The sequence below is a fragment of the Eptatretus burgeri genome, chromosome 5 (assembly GCF_056783735.1).
Source record: "Eptatretus burgeri isolate ZD-2024b chromosome 5, Ebu_testis_v1, whole genome shotgun sequence".
In the NCBI taxonomy this organism is placed as follows: domain Eukaryota; kingdom Metazoa; phylum Chordata; class Myxini; order Myxiniformes; family Myxinidae; genus Eptatretus; species Eptatretus burgeri.
The window spans coordinates 55,636,356-55,649,557 of record NC_140965.1 but is presented as its reverse complement, the minus strand read 5'-3'; the positions used below and the strand labels follow the sequence as shown (position 1 = coordinate 55,649,557).

Genomic DNA, 13,202 nt, shown 5'->3' with positions numbered 1-13,202 from the left:
AGCCAGAGAGATGTCCACTTTAATAAGGACGTGGTCAGAAGAACCAATTGGAGCGAAGGAAGAGCAGCAGATATTGTCAGGGAAATTTGTCAAAATCAGATCCAGAAGAGATGGAGTACCATTGGTTGAGATCCGGGTCGGGAAGTTGACCGATTGAGTCAGTCCCAATGAGTCACAGAAAGCTTTTTTGCTGATGTCCCATGGCAGGTGAGAGAGGTACCCACACCTAGCCAACTGGCGTGATGACAATTGAAGTCGCCACATAAGAGGAAGAGAGAGTTTGGATGAGAAGATAGAAGATGGTCCATGTTTTCGGAGAGTGAGGTGTAGATGGAGTCATCACTGTTCGGTGGACGGTACAGTACACATATAAACATGAGGTGGGAGGAGGGGAAGCCGAAGCCAGAGGTATTCCTGGGGGTGTGGGGGAGTGAGAGCAGTGCAGGGAGAGTGAGGAATAGAGTCTTTGATGAAGAGAGCAACACCTCCACCAGGACGAGGCTCAGGTCTGTCATACACCGAAGAGGGAGTAACCAGGGAGAGATACTTGGGAGTCAGACACGTCTTGGGAGAGGAAAGTTTCTGTTAGGCAGATAATGTCTGGTTTGTCAGTGGCAACCTGCATGGAAAGATCTGAAAGGTTTGAGCGAAGGCCCCGGATATTTGAGGTCCACACTTTTAATGAAGAGGTAGGGGAGGAGGCTTTTGGTGCAGGAGGTGGAGGGGCGGGGGAGGGTCGGACGAGGGACGAGGGGGAGGTAAGGAGGGTTGCTGAAGGAGTGTGGGGTATTGCAGAATAGCGAGGGGAGGGGGCCGAATGAGGAGGAGAAAAGGCTCTGTGGTGCTGTGAGAGAGGGGGACAAGAGACAAGGAAGATGGCAGTTGAGGATTTGAGAAGGTGGAGTGAAGAGATGGAGGTGAGAGGGCAGTGGAGGGAGGCAGGTTGGTGGATGAGAGGGGGCAACTTAGAGAAGGAAGAGTGAGGGGGATGAAAGGTGGGAGAAAGGTGAGGGGGGAATTTTTGAAAGAGGTGAGAGGGAGGCTTGGAGGGAGAAGAGTGGGATGGTTGCTTTGAGAGTGAGAGTGAGGGGTGAGGGGGGTGAGTTGGCACTGAAGTTGGAAAAAAAGAATGGTTGATGGAAAGCGAGCATCCATGGCAAACTGTGGTTTTTAAAAGTTTTAGGTCAAGTTTTAGGTAGAAACTTAAAAGTTTTAAAGTTTCTTCAATTGTGTCATTGGAGTGGTTGTAGTCCAAAAGCCTGGGCACTTTTATTTACCCTTCTGAGGCCAAAAGGTTTGAGGATATTTTCTAATTAAGAATTTTATGCAGATTCAGAAAATCCATTTCTTAATGGTCAAAGCCTCTGCGTTCTTTGTGAAAATAACGTTTTCTTATTGTTATGGGTGGTGTTTTTGGTGAAAGTGAGAAAAAGCGTTTTTGGTCTACATGATACAAAATTCCCAGGCTACATGGCCATATAGGGTATCAAATCATAGGTAGTGACCTGAATAATACAAATATGTATTACGAATCCGCGCCCGCCGGCGTGCGATCGGCCGCGTTTCTCTAATCGCAACCGCGTCGCCCACCGGACGGACAATTCAGTCGTGAACCTTCCGGAGCAACGCCGGAACCCTGTCACGGGTGGGTCTTCAACCCCAACACGGCCTAGCCAATTTTCTACCCATGCAGGATAGGGTCAATCGCCGAATCTCGATATACCTAAGTACCCGCGTGGATAGCTAACCGGGCGACCGTACCTCCGCGCAGGTCGGCTTGGGACACGAACCGCTGAAGCGGTCCGTTTCGTTCTGCAGTGATAACCGAGCGGGTATTATCGCCTGATCTCGCCAGATCCGATTCTATTTAACGGGTGTTTAAAACCCCAACTATTATTCCGCGATGCAAGATGGCATTTCAATGTGGTGAAAGGAGGACGTGACGAACGGGGTACATTCACACAAACACATTCATTTCAATACACATATACAGTCAATTATGCAGGTATGGAAGCAAACAAAGTGAAAGCACTACAACCGGCTATAAGCAATTTATGTACAGCCACTTAACAGTTTTACTTCACAAGACATGGCGCCACCAACATTCACACAAATAAAAGCAAGGAAAAGACCCCCTCAAAGACAAGGGGGTCAGACTGGACCCCTTAGGGTCTTTATGTCCAAAGAGCTTGGTTGACCGAAGCAACTCCAAGAGGCCGCCACAGGTTACCTCCACCCTCGTGGTGACGTGCTTTGGCGTCCCTCTTGGACCCTCTTCAGATCCTCACCAACTGACTTCCACTCGCCTCTCCACTTGCTTCTCCTCGACGACCCACAACTCTGTTCTCCTCGACGACACACACACACACACACACACACACACACACACACACACACACACACACACACACACACACACACACACACACACACACACACACACACACACACACACACACACACACACACACACACACTTCGCTGCGTTCAGCACTCGCTTTTATCTCCACGGCCCTCGCCCCTCCCCCTCACCCCCTCCCTTCCAGCACGCGCGCGAAGCTTCCAGCAACAGGGCATTTTCCTCGGCGAATCGGGGTTTTTCGTTGAGTACTTCTGTAGGCGATCGTTGCTTCCTTTTCCGCACGTGTTTGCCGTTGGGGGGGGGGGGAAGGGGTGAGGCTGTCGTCCGTTCTCCCCCGATGAATGCCAGGCTTCTCGCAGCCGTGCTGAGATGGAAATGCGGTGGTGGTGTGGTTGGCGTTATGGTGACGTGGCTGGCATTTTATGGTGGTCTTGTTGGTGGTGTGGCTGGCGATCGTGGTGGTCGTGAGGTTGGTGTGGTTGGGCGGTGGTGGTTAAGGTGGTGTGGTGAAGGCGGCTGTTCGTTGTCTGTGGGGATGTTGGCGGTTGATGAGAAGGTGGTTGTGGTGATCGTGGTTGTTGTGGTTGGTGGCACTTTGTGGTGGTGATGGTGGCGTGGTTGGCGTTAATCGTTATTTGGGAGCGATGTTGGTTGTTGTAAAATAATGATAGGAAAAGAAAAACACTATCTCAAAGGATCACAGCCCTGTGATACTAATAAATCCCATGAAACAACGGTGGGGAAATCTAACTGAACACAGACTTATCGATGTAACTGAACTACGGACCTTTATAGTGTTCTGCGAATTTCCACAGCCGTAACAGTATAAACAACATCATTACATTGTGTTTAGGTGAATTTATAGGCAGTTTTAGCTCAAAATAGTTGATAAAAATTCATTCGCTAGTATATATTTGTATTAAAATATCTACATGATAACTTTATCTTTCTCAGACCAGCTGTTATCCTTCCAGTTACGTAACAAGTGTCTGGTATAATTAGAAGTATTTCAATGAAAATACATAAAGGAAAATGAATATTGACAACAATGTTTGAACACGACTTTTCTGGTTTTCAGGCAAGGCTGACAATTCAGTTGCATCACACAAATATGAGTATGAATTGTCATATTTATGATAAGTTTAAACATACTCATATTATCATTGAATTTCCAAGGTGAAATAGACAAGTGCATTTGAAAACCATTAAGTGTTAGCTTAAGAACCATAACCATTAATATATCTTCCCCAAAGTTTCTAGCTTAACCATCACCCAGCAAGTATGTATGGTACAATCAAGCATGATATATGTTTGTGCTTTTTTTTGTTGAGATGTGTCACTAATTATTCAAAGTCATCTTCAGATTAATCTGAGGCAGAGTTGTATTCCACTTGGTCATCATCATCATTGGTCAACTCTGCATCTAAGGCATCATCAATATGATTGCATACGTCTTCTGGTACTTGTCGGCCTTCAAACCACTTTAGGGCATAATGGCCATCCTTGAGTATCCATCCATTTTCCTGTGGGTCCCAGCTGCAGGAGTGTGAGATTATTGCTGTTTTCCACACTGATACTACCAGATTGGTGCGTTTCAACTTCTCAAGTAGTACAGATCTGCAAGGAGGCAGGTTGCTAGGATCCGTTCCTTTGATTTTATACAAAGGTTGAAACCGGTTCTTTGGGGCAAAATGTTGGTGAAATAGTGCATTCCTGGCTAAATTGACTGATGTCAGATGTGGTTTCCCATACATGCTACACACAAAAGCTTCAAAGTCTGTCAATAAATCTAGTGGTATGACAGGATGCTGTCATTATTATTGTTATGGGTGGGAGGGTTATTTATTGTTATTATCGGAGGAGGAGGGGGTTATCTCATTGTTATTGTTATGATATTATGCTGTCATGACATATCTTATTGTCATGACCTCTGAAAAAAAAAACATTCTTAATATTCACAAAGTTTCTTGAATGCTGTCAAGAACTTTTCATTTTTTCCATCAAAGCCAGAGGGCGCACTTTCCCTTTGTGTAAGAAACTGGCTGTGAAGTCACAACCTGTGAAGGCATGCAGTCCTGCAATGGCACCACACAACTGTGGGCCCATACTAGTAGCTAACTGAGATACATCAATGTATCTTCTGGTGTTGTTGGAGCTAATTATAACATCAAGCCATAGATGAGCTGGTAAGAGGTGGCTATGTGTGAGCAAAATAACAAGGACAAGGCCCTGATAATAATGTTGCCATCTTCGAGAGCATCACACATATGTTTTATATGCCAAATCAGCCTGGTATCTGCCTCCTGATGATTGCAAAACAGACCGGGACCTCTTCCATCTGGACTTTGTCATTAGTTACTTCATATTTGTATGCTTTCATACCCAGTCCCATAAAGAGTACATGGCCACGGAGTTGCTCTGTGTATGGTTTTGTTTGCCACTCTCTAAAGAGGAACTTCAAAAGTGCTGTCTCGAATTTAGGAGACTTGAGTGCAGAATGAAAATCTTTTGGACACTTCTGATCTAGTTCAGACTTCAGCCTGTCTGCTTTCAGACCCACGGATGCCATGCTCGATATCTTTGATTGATTGAGTTTTGTATGAATCACAAACAAAGTTTATTCTCTTGGCAAATTCAACTAATCTTGTGAGGAGAACTTTAGCAATTCCACCAAATGTCACAGGCACATTCACAAGCGTGTGTATCAGAAACATGGCATCAACTGCATATGCATCTCCAGTAACTGGTTTATCACTTTTAACTCTTTCTTCCAGCTTGTGCATGAGTTTTGATTTATCAGTTTCGTTGATGGAGCCATCCACATGTGCCAGTGCTTAGGGCACTGGTGTGAGAGGATAGCAGAAGACTAAAGTGAGATCCAAGTCATTCCTTGCGGCTAAATAGAGAAGTCTGCCAAAGAGGTCTCTGGTACCTTTGAGTTCTTTAATTTCCTGTCCTTAACAGTGAGCTTGACTTTGACGGCATCTGCTGAAAAGTTTTTTAGTTTGTTTCGAGATATGGGTTTCTCAAATCTTGAAGGGTTAGCAAAACATTCATTGGTGAATGTCTCACATTGTCTCCTACCAGTTTCGACACAGTGCAAAAGCTCAGTCTGAACTTGCTTTGATGTGGCCTTACCAGTTGTTAGGCAATACAGATGCATGTCATTAATAGTCTCATCAAAAGATTCTGTGTATCTTGAATTGCAGAAATTATTTTCTGCAAATCACTGTTGTCACGTGTTATGCGGTGATTTGTTAATTCCTGTGTAGAATCTTCTGGCTTTCTCAGTCCAGCCATATCAAATAGGTGACCGAGAATGGCGCTTCTCATTGAATGGGTGATCATCCACCTTCGTCTTGCATTGAAATTTTGGGTGAATGCGGATACCCCAGTCATTCAGGAAGCATCATCGGCATTGATTGTCTGCTCCAGGGTTAGATCTATTGGTGTTCTTGTAAATGGCTTTGTGCTCCGCCTGACAGACAAACCTGTAGAAAGAAGAATATGGCATATCCCATGATGTGTGCCGGCAAATGATACCTCACCATGTACCGGGCATCATTTGGATGGTTTGTGACGAAGAATATTGAGCACATCTCATCTAAGCAATATATAAAGACATCCAGGTCATTGGTACGTGTGGCACGACTGAATAGTTGGTTTAGTTCTGCAAAGTCTACATACATCATCCATGTTCTATTAATGCTAATGTTCTATTGACAAGGCTACACCAATTCACTAGATATATAACGCCAACCCTCGTATGTAAGTAAGAATGTACACTTAGTGATTTTTCCAAAAATTACATCAAGAGAATGGATATTTTTCTCTAATTTTTGGCCATAAACAGCACTAATAACCATAAGGATCATCCCATATGCCATTATTTATATATCGGAACCTTCCCCAGGTCATTAGCTTTAATTTGATACCCGACATGCCTAGGTTGCCATGTGATATTGGATCATGAAAGCTGAAACTGATATTTTCTATTTTTGCAAAAAATGCTACCCGCAACAATAAGAAAATGGTATTTTTCACATAGAACACAGAGGCTTTGGCCATTAAGAAATGGATTTTCAGAATGTACACAAAATTCTGATTTAGAAAACATCCTCAAATCTTTTGGCCTCAGACGGGTGAATAAAAGTGCCCAAGCTCCTGGTGTATTGCTTGGAGCACTCTTCAAGCTTCGGTCTCCACAAGCTTCCATGGTGATACCATGGTGCGGTTGTCAATGTGGACATCTCCGGCATTAAGAAAGCAAAATAAATTAGCTGATTACAATGAGGAACAAATGTTTTCAGTTACAAAGCATTGGATCGCCACATCACGGCAGGATAGCCAAGAGGTATGCATGCTTGCTCTAATTCTTATTTTACACGCCGGCGGGCGCGAATTCGTAACAATACATATTTGTATTATTCAGGTCACTACCTATGATTTGATACCCTATATGGCCATGTAGCCTGTCAAGCCTGCATTCGAATCATGACCCAGCTATAAACTGTCATCCCAGTGTTTCACAGGCAGGGTGATTCATCAATGTGTATGTTATTAAACTGGATGTCATAGTTGCCAGAAGCCCCCCCATCCCCTCCTCACTCTCCCCCCTCTCCTTTTGACTCTCCCCACTCTCCACTTCTCACTCTCACACTCCGTCCTCTTTCTCCCTCCTCTCTCCCTACCTTCTCTTCTTCTTTCCTCCCTCCTCTCCCCCCACCTTCTCTCCCACTTCCCCCCTCCTCTCCCCCCCACCTTCTCTCCCACTTCCCCCCCCACCCCTTTCATATACCCGACAGTGAAGTGACGGGTTGTATTTGGCATATAATAATAAGTGTGGTTGTGTGTGTGTGTGTGTGTGTGTGTGTGTGTGTGTGTGTGTGTGTGTGTGTGTGTGTGTGTGTGTGTGTCCTCTATAACTCCAAAACCATTAAACCTAGTTGTGCAAAACTTTGCATGTATACTGAAGGAACTCAAGGGAGTGCATGAGTGAAAATTGTCTGTTTGGATAAATTTAAACACCACTTTTGAAGATAATTTAGAGGGTGCTCATCACCAAAATTTGAAATAAAAAAAATAAGCCTCACAAAAATGGCAGCACGCCATCTTGGTCAGCCCTCTTTCACATCGCTCAATAGGTCAACATAGGCCAAAGGTCAACAACTTTGTCAAATTTCTAAAAGCCTCAATTTTCATCTGATTAACTAGAAATTTGAACAGAATTTGCATTGCAAGTCATTGAATTTAACCACCAATTATTTTTCAGGTCAACATCAGTCAAAAGGTCAACATAGGCCAAATTTCTAAAATTCTCAATTTTCATCCAATTGACTTGAAATTTGAAGAGGAGTTGAACATTTGGTCATTGATAATTTTTTTAAGGTCAAATTTTTTTTTAAGGCAACCAATTCTTTTTAAGGTCAAATTTGTTTTATGGATTTTGCAAGTATTGTGCTATGCACGGCATCTTTTTTGTTTGTTACTTGGCAAAACTTTTTTGCCAAGTATGTTGGATTGTTTGTTTGTCTGTTTGTTTGTTTGTGTGTAGGATATCTCAAAAAGTTGTGGACAGATTTGGTGAAATTTGGTTGGGGAGGTTGGGTGTGTGACAAGGAAGAACTGATTAGATTTTGTTGAAGATCTGGATCTGGATCTGGATCTGGATGAGATTAAATTTTTTTTAATTGATTCTTCATCATAAGAGATAGGGCTAAACCAATATATAGCATGACATTTCAAAAAAAATATTGGCCCCGATATGTTCTACTGCATCAGGCATTGCATGGCGGAGGTATGCACTCCGCTGAGTGCCCTTCTAGTTTAAATATTGTGAATGGCAAATGAATGTACAACATTTTTCTTTCCTCATCGTTTAGCTTGTATATACTATAATTGCAAGATAATTTTGGACCGGTGATCTTTTGAAGTATAAATTTTCATATATATATATATATATATATATATATATATATATATATATATATATATATATATATATATATATATATATATATATATATATATATTGAAATCTGGACTTAGCATGTTCATATTCCAAAATATAACATCTTTGTAAGATGATTGTTCATTTAACCTCATTCAACAAAATGGGTTTAGGAATAAAAAAATTAGTATTTGAAAAAAAACAACAAATTAATTTGTATTTGTTTTTTTGTTTTTTTTTCCTGTACTGATACTACAATGTCAGACAGAATGCCGTACTATTCTTCTTGCAGCTCAAAGAGATCTTGTAATAATAAATATTGAATAAAAATTAGTTAAGCTCCTGGAAAGCATCAACATACAAGTGTTCAAGGAAAAAAATTCTCAATATGACATTGAATTAGAGAACATGAAATTACAGTAATTGTTCATTTACAAAGGAGAAATGCGAGAATTTTGTCTGGAGAAAAATTCAGTTAATCCTTTCTTAGTTGATGTAGTAACATAATTTTGTTAACGCATATTCTTAATTTATTGACCACTGAAGTCTATCTCGACAATGAGGATTGTTAACGTTTTCAAACTGGAATTTGGTCAGGATGCCAGCGAGAGCTCATGTACTCTTTGTGAAGGGGGATTGTTTCACATCCACTAACTAATGCTGTGAGATAGGACACCAGTTCAACATCGATCAGAGGGATGGCACACAAATTGTTGAATCACACCCTGTTTATGAAACACCAAGATGACAGTTTATAGCTGGGCTGAGATTCCAAACCTGGCTGGACAGCTTAAAGGCATGTGTGCATTCCTCTAGGCTTTCCTACCCGCCCCATCAATGATGTGACATTTTCAACATGATAAAACAACCAATGAATACAATAGGTCATCGGTCAATTGATCCTTTATATCGATCATTTCTATGACTTTAAACCAGTTATCTGTACCACAATGCATTATTTTGTGTTTTTTGCAGTGACTTTTGGAATGATGAGTACAAACACATATTACTACACAAAGGTGATGATGGACATGTTCCTGAACTCACCCACTTCAGGTCCGACCTTCAGCACCATCACCAACATGCAAGACTTTTGGAAGGTAAATCTGTCTTGTCGGGGTTGTTCCATGCACTATAATTGACACAAACTTTTAGCTTGATGTGTACACGAAGAATACAAGGTGAAGAAAATAATTAGAAGAAAAATTACGACAAAAGACTGACGACTTCTGGTCGCATTTCCTTCGTGAGTGCAGTCGCTTTTGTCAGCTCCCAAAGGTTTTCTCTGGAATTCTAAGTTCACTGTGCTGGATCTGTCTTGTCAAACTAACTATTAGATTTGTTCCCTGCACTGTTCATCCTATTGCCAATTTGTTCCAGTCAATCCTTATCAATACTTGATCTTATTAATTGTATCAATTTTGAGTTTGTGTTTGTCTAGACTTTAGCTAGGCTGTGTTCTCATGTGTCCAAACTTACACATTCAATCTTCCTTCTCTCCTTTGCTCCTTCACTTCCTACTTCAAGCTTATCTTCACTTTTTCTATATCATATTTCTTATTTTTCTTAAATCTTCAAAAAAGAAAACCCAAAAAGAATCCTCTTAATACTTTTTGCCTTGTTATACAACAGATTTTTTTTAAATTGGAGCCCCCAAAATAGGAGATTTTTATTGGCTTACAGGGAAAGGGGGGGGGGGGTGCAGAAGAAATAAAAGGATGGTGTTGCTCAGGTGAGATAAAAGAAAGGAGATCAGAAGGAACGAATAGATGAGCAATAGAATAATAATAATATGAATTCTCTCTCAAAGAACTTCAATGCAGGAGGAGGCCATTAGTCCTTTGAAGTCTGCACAATGGCTACCAACCAATGGTTGTCTGTCCGTTCTCTATCCTTTTTAAGTGCTGAATATCAAGTAAGGAGCAGCATGTACCATTTTTAACTCACCTGGAGCGTAGTTCCGGGGAGCTTATGGGATGGCACATCGCTCGTCCGTCCATCCACAAATACTTGCAACTTCTTCTCTGAAACTACACACACGATTTCGATGAAATTTTACCACAACGTTCATCACCATGGATGTACCAAAGTTTGTTCATGGCATTAAAAAATAAAGAATTTTAAAATAAAATATTAAATAAATAAATAGTAATAAAAAAAATCGGCCCCGAAGGGGGTTCTATGGGGGATGACCCCAAAATAGGTATTTGCTTTCTTCTCAGAAACAAAACATGCAAATTTGATGACACTTGACTGGAACCTTCATCACCCATGATGTACTAAAGTTTGTTAATGATATGAGAAAAATCAGGGTCTTAGGGAGTGGAAGGGGGGGTTCCCCCCCCCCCCAGATATGTATTGGCTTTTGTCTCTGAAACTACACACAAAATTCTGATGAAACTTTACCACAACCTTCATCACCTGTGATGTGCTAAAGCTTGTTCACACCATTACAAATATATATATATATATATATATATATATATATATATATATATATATATATATATATATATATATATATATATATATATCGGGTTCTAAGAGGGCTTACAAGGGGGTTTCCCCCCAAAAGAGGTATTTGCTTTCTTCTCAGAAACTATGCACAAAATTCCGATGAAACTTCACCACAACCTTCATCACCTGTGATGTACCAAATTTTTTTCATGACATTAGAAACAGTCTCGGGGGAGGGGGGGTTGCCCTCAAAATTATGTATTCACTTTCTTCTCCGAATCCCCACACACAATTTCAATGAAACTTCACCACAACCTTTATCATCTGTGATGTACCAAAGATTGTTCACACCAACTAAAAAAAAAAAGTCCATAGGTATTTTACTTTCTTCTCCGTTACATATTTTGGGGGTCATCAATGACTACCCATGGTTCCTTGGTTATCTTATCCAGATGCTCCCAGGGGTAGTGCCCCTACGTTTAAATATTTGGTATGACTCAGCCGGGGTTCAAACTGCTGACCTCCCAGACTCAGACAGGATGCTCTTACCATGACACTACCAAGTTCTGGCAGATATTAGAGGTCAAATACTCAGGAGGAAATATAAAGTCGAAATATACAGCAGAAAAATATGCTTAACAAGATATTAAACTAATTGTAGCTTCAAGATTACCAGTAACTCACATTTAACTACCACAATGATCTCTTAAAATGGATGATATGCAGTTTGTTAGCAAATTTCACTGCAGTTTGAATCCCATGAGAGATAAGTTAAATTAGTAAAACTACTACAAAACATTCATTTACATTTAATGTTCATTGAAGGTTTAAAGGAATCATTGTGATGAAGGTCTATGGGAAACATATTGCATTATATAATTAATTTTACCAAAGATCCCTTTCCCATCTTCATCTTCAAGCACCACCTTAGGCAACTCTCTTACTATGAGTCAAAATAACTTAAATTTGTCATCATTAAAATTTTTAATTCGCAAAATTGTGGAAGAAAAAACATTTTCACCATGTGAGTAGAACTACAAACAATTTTATATCTGTTTGTCGTAAAGACCAGATTGTTATTGAACATATTAGCTTTTAATTATTATGAAGATTCGTTTCACTGTTGGCAAGTTGTGTTTAAAAATCTTGAATTACGTGATGTAATTGGCATCTTTAATCTTAAAACTACATAAATTTTGATTACCAAAAATAGGTAAAAATAATAAAGCATATATGGCAAAAGATAGAGAGGCCTTTTATGCATAAGAAAATAAATTTTTGGGGTTTACCCTACAGGTCCTGCAGGGCCCAATTATGGATGGCCTTTACTGGGACAAGTGGTACAATGATGATCCTATTGATATCAATGGGTCATTCATCTACTATGAGAATCTGCTGCTGGGTGTGCCACGCATTCGACAGTTGAAAATCCAAAATGGGTCATGCACAGTGCCTAAAGACTTCCGCAAAGAGATCGACAGCTGCTATGGATTGTACACTACAAGCATGGAGGAGAAGCAGACATTTGGACCAGGTGTAGGCACGGCGTAAGTCCTCTGCATCTGTCAAGTTTGACATTTATATTCTATATTTTATTTTACAAATGTCATAATTCTTCACGACTTATATATTACTAGGAAAACTACTGTCCCCAGTGACGGGAAAAGCAAGCACAAGTATCTGTCCACAGTGATGGGAAATGTTTAAGTTAATGCATCAATTTAATTTATTTCATGGACTTTGAAAAGTTTAATTGTGTTGCACTCTTTGTTTCACTCAGAGCCAAAGCTCTGAACGACTGAAAACTGCCCACCGTAAAATGGTGGTGCAACATTGGTCAGTGGAGGTTTAATTTGTCTTAAAAGTGGGCAAAATATCCTCCTTGAGAAATAAACTTTGGCATCAACTTTACTCGTACCTGTTTTCCCATCATTTCTAAAGTGAACGTTGACCTTTTCAATGCAGCGCAAGAAGCGGCCGCCGTAAACGGGAGACAGACAAATGCATGCAGACACCACAGTACACGATTGATAAGAGATGACTTCCATTCCAAGGAACTTCAACACAGAAAGAGACATTTCAGCCCATCAAGCCTGCACAATGGTTGCCAACCAAGAACATTTTTTTTGTATACAGAGTCAAGGCTTGTGGAAGAGCGAGAACACAAAATGGATCGGGACACATTAGGACAAAAGAAATGCAACAGAAGATAGGGGGAGACACAAACAGCAGAGTTGAAAGTCAAAATAGAGGGAGACTTGCCCAAACAATAAGGTGGGGAGGAATAGGGAGGACAAAATGGATACAGAAGGAAACAACCCCCCTTTTATTTTTTTCCTCTCTTCCCCCTCTCTCTCCCCTCTCCTCTCTTTATCCCCCTTCTCTATTCCCCCTCTCCTCTCTTCCACCCCCCTCTCCTCTTCCCCCCCTCTG

The 13,202-nt window shown here is 40.9% G+C and overlaps 1 protein-coding gene across 4 annotated transcripts in view; it reads left to right on the top strand.

The window, feature by feature from the left end:
* PKD2L1 (polycystin 2 like 1, transient receptor potential cation channel) overlaps positions 1-13,202 on the top strand; it is a 165,350-nt gene that overhangs the window by 86,737 nt on the left and 65,411 nt on the right. For all 4 annotated transcript variants that reach the window (XM_085881905.1, XM_085881906.1, XM_085881907.1 and 1 more), the window contains exons 3-4: positions 9,288-9,412; positions 12,066-12,316. In XM_085881905.1, the coding sequence (XP_085738031.1) occupies positions 9,288-9,412; positions 12,066-12,316 (376 nt within the window). The remainder of the gene's footprint in view (positions 1-9,287; positions 9,413-12,065; positions 12,317-13,202) is intronic.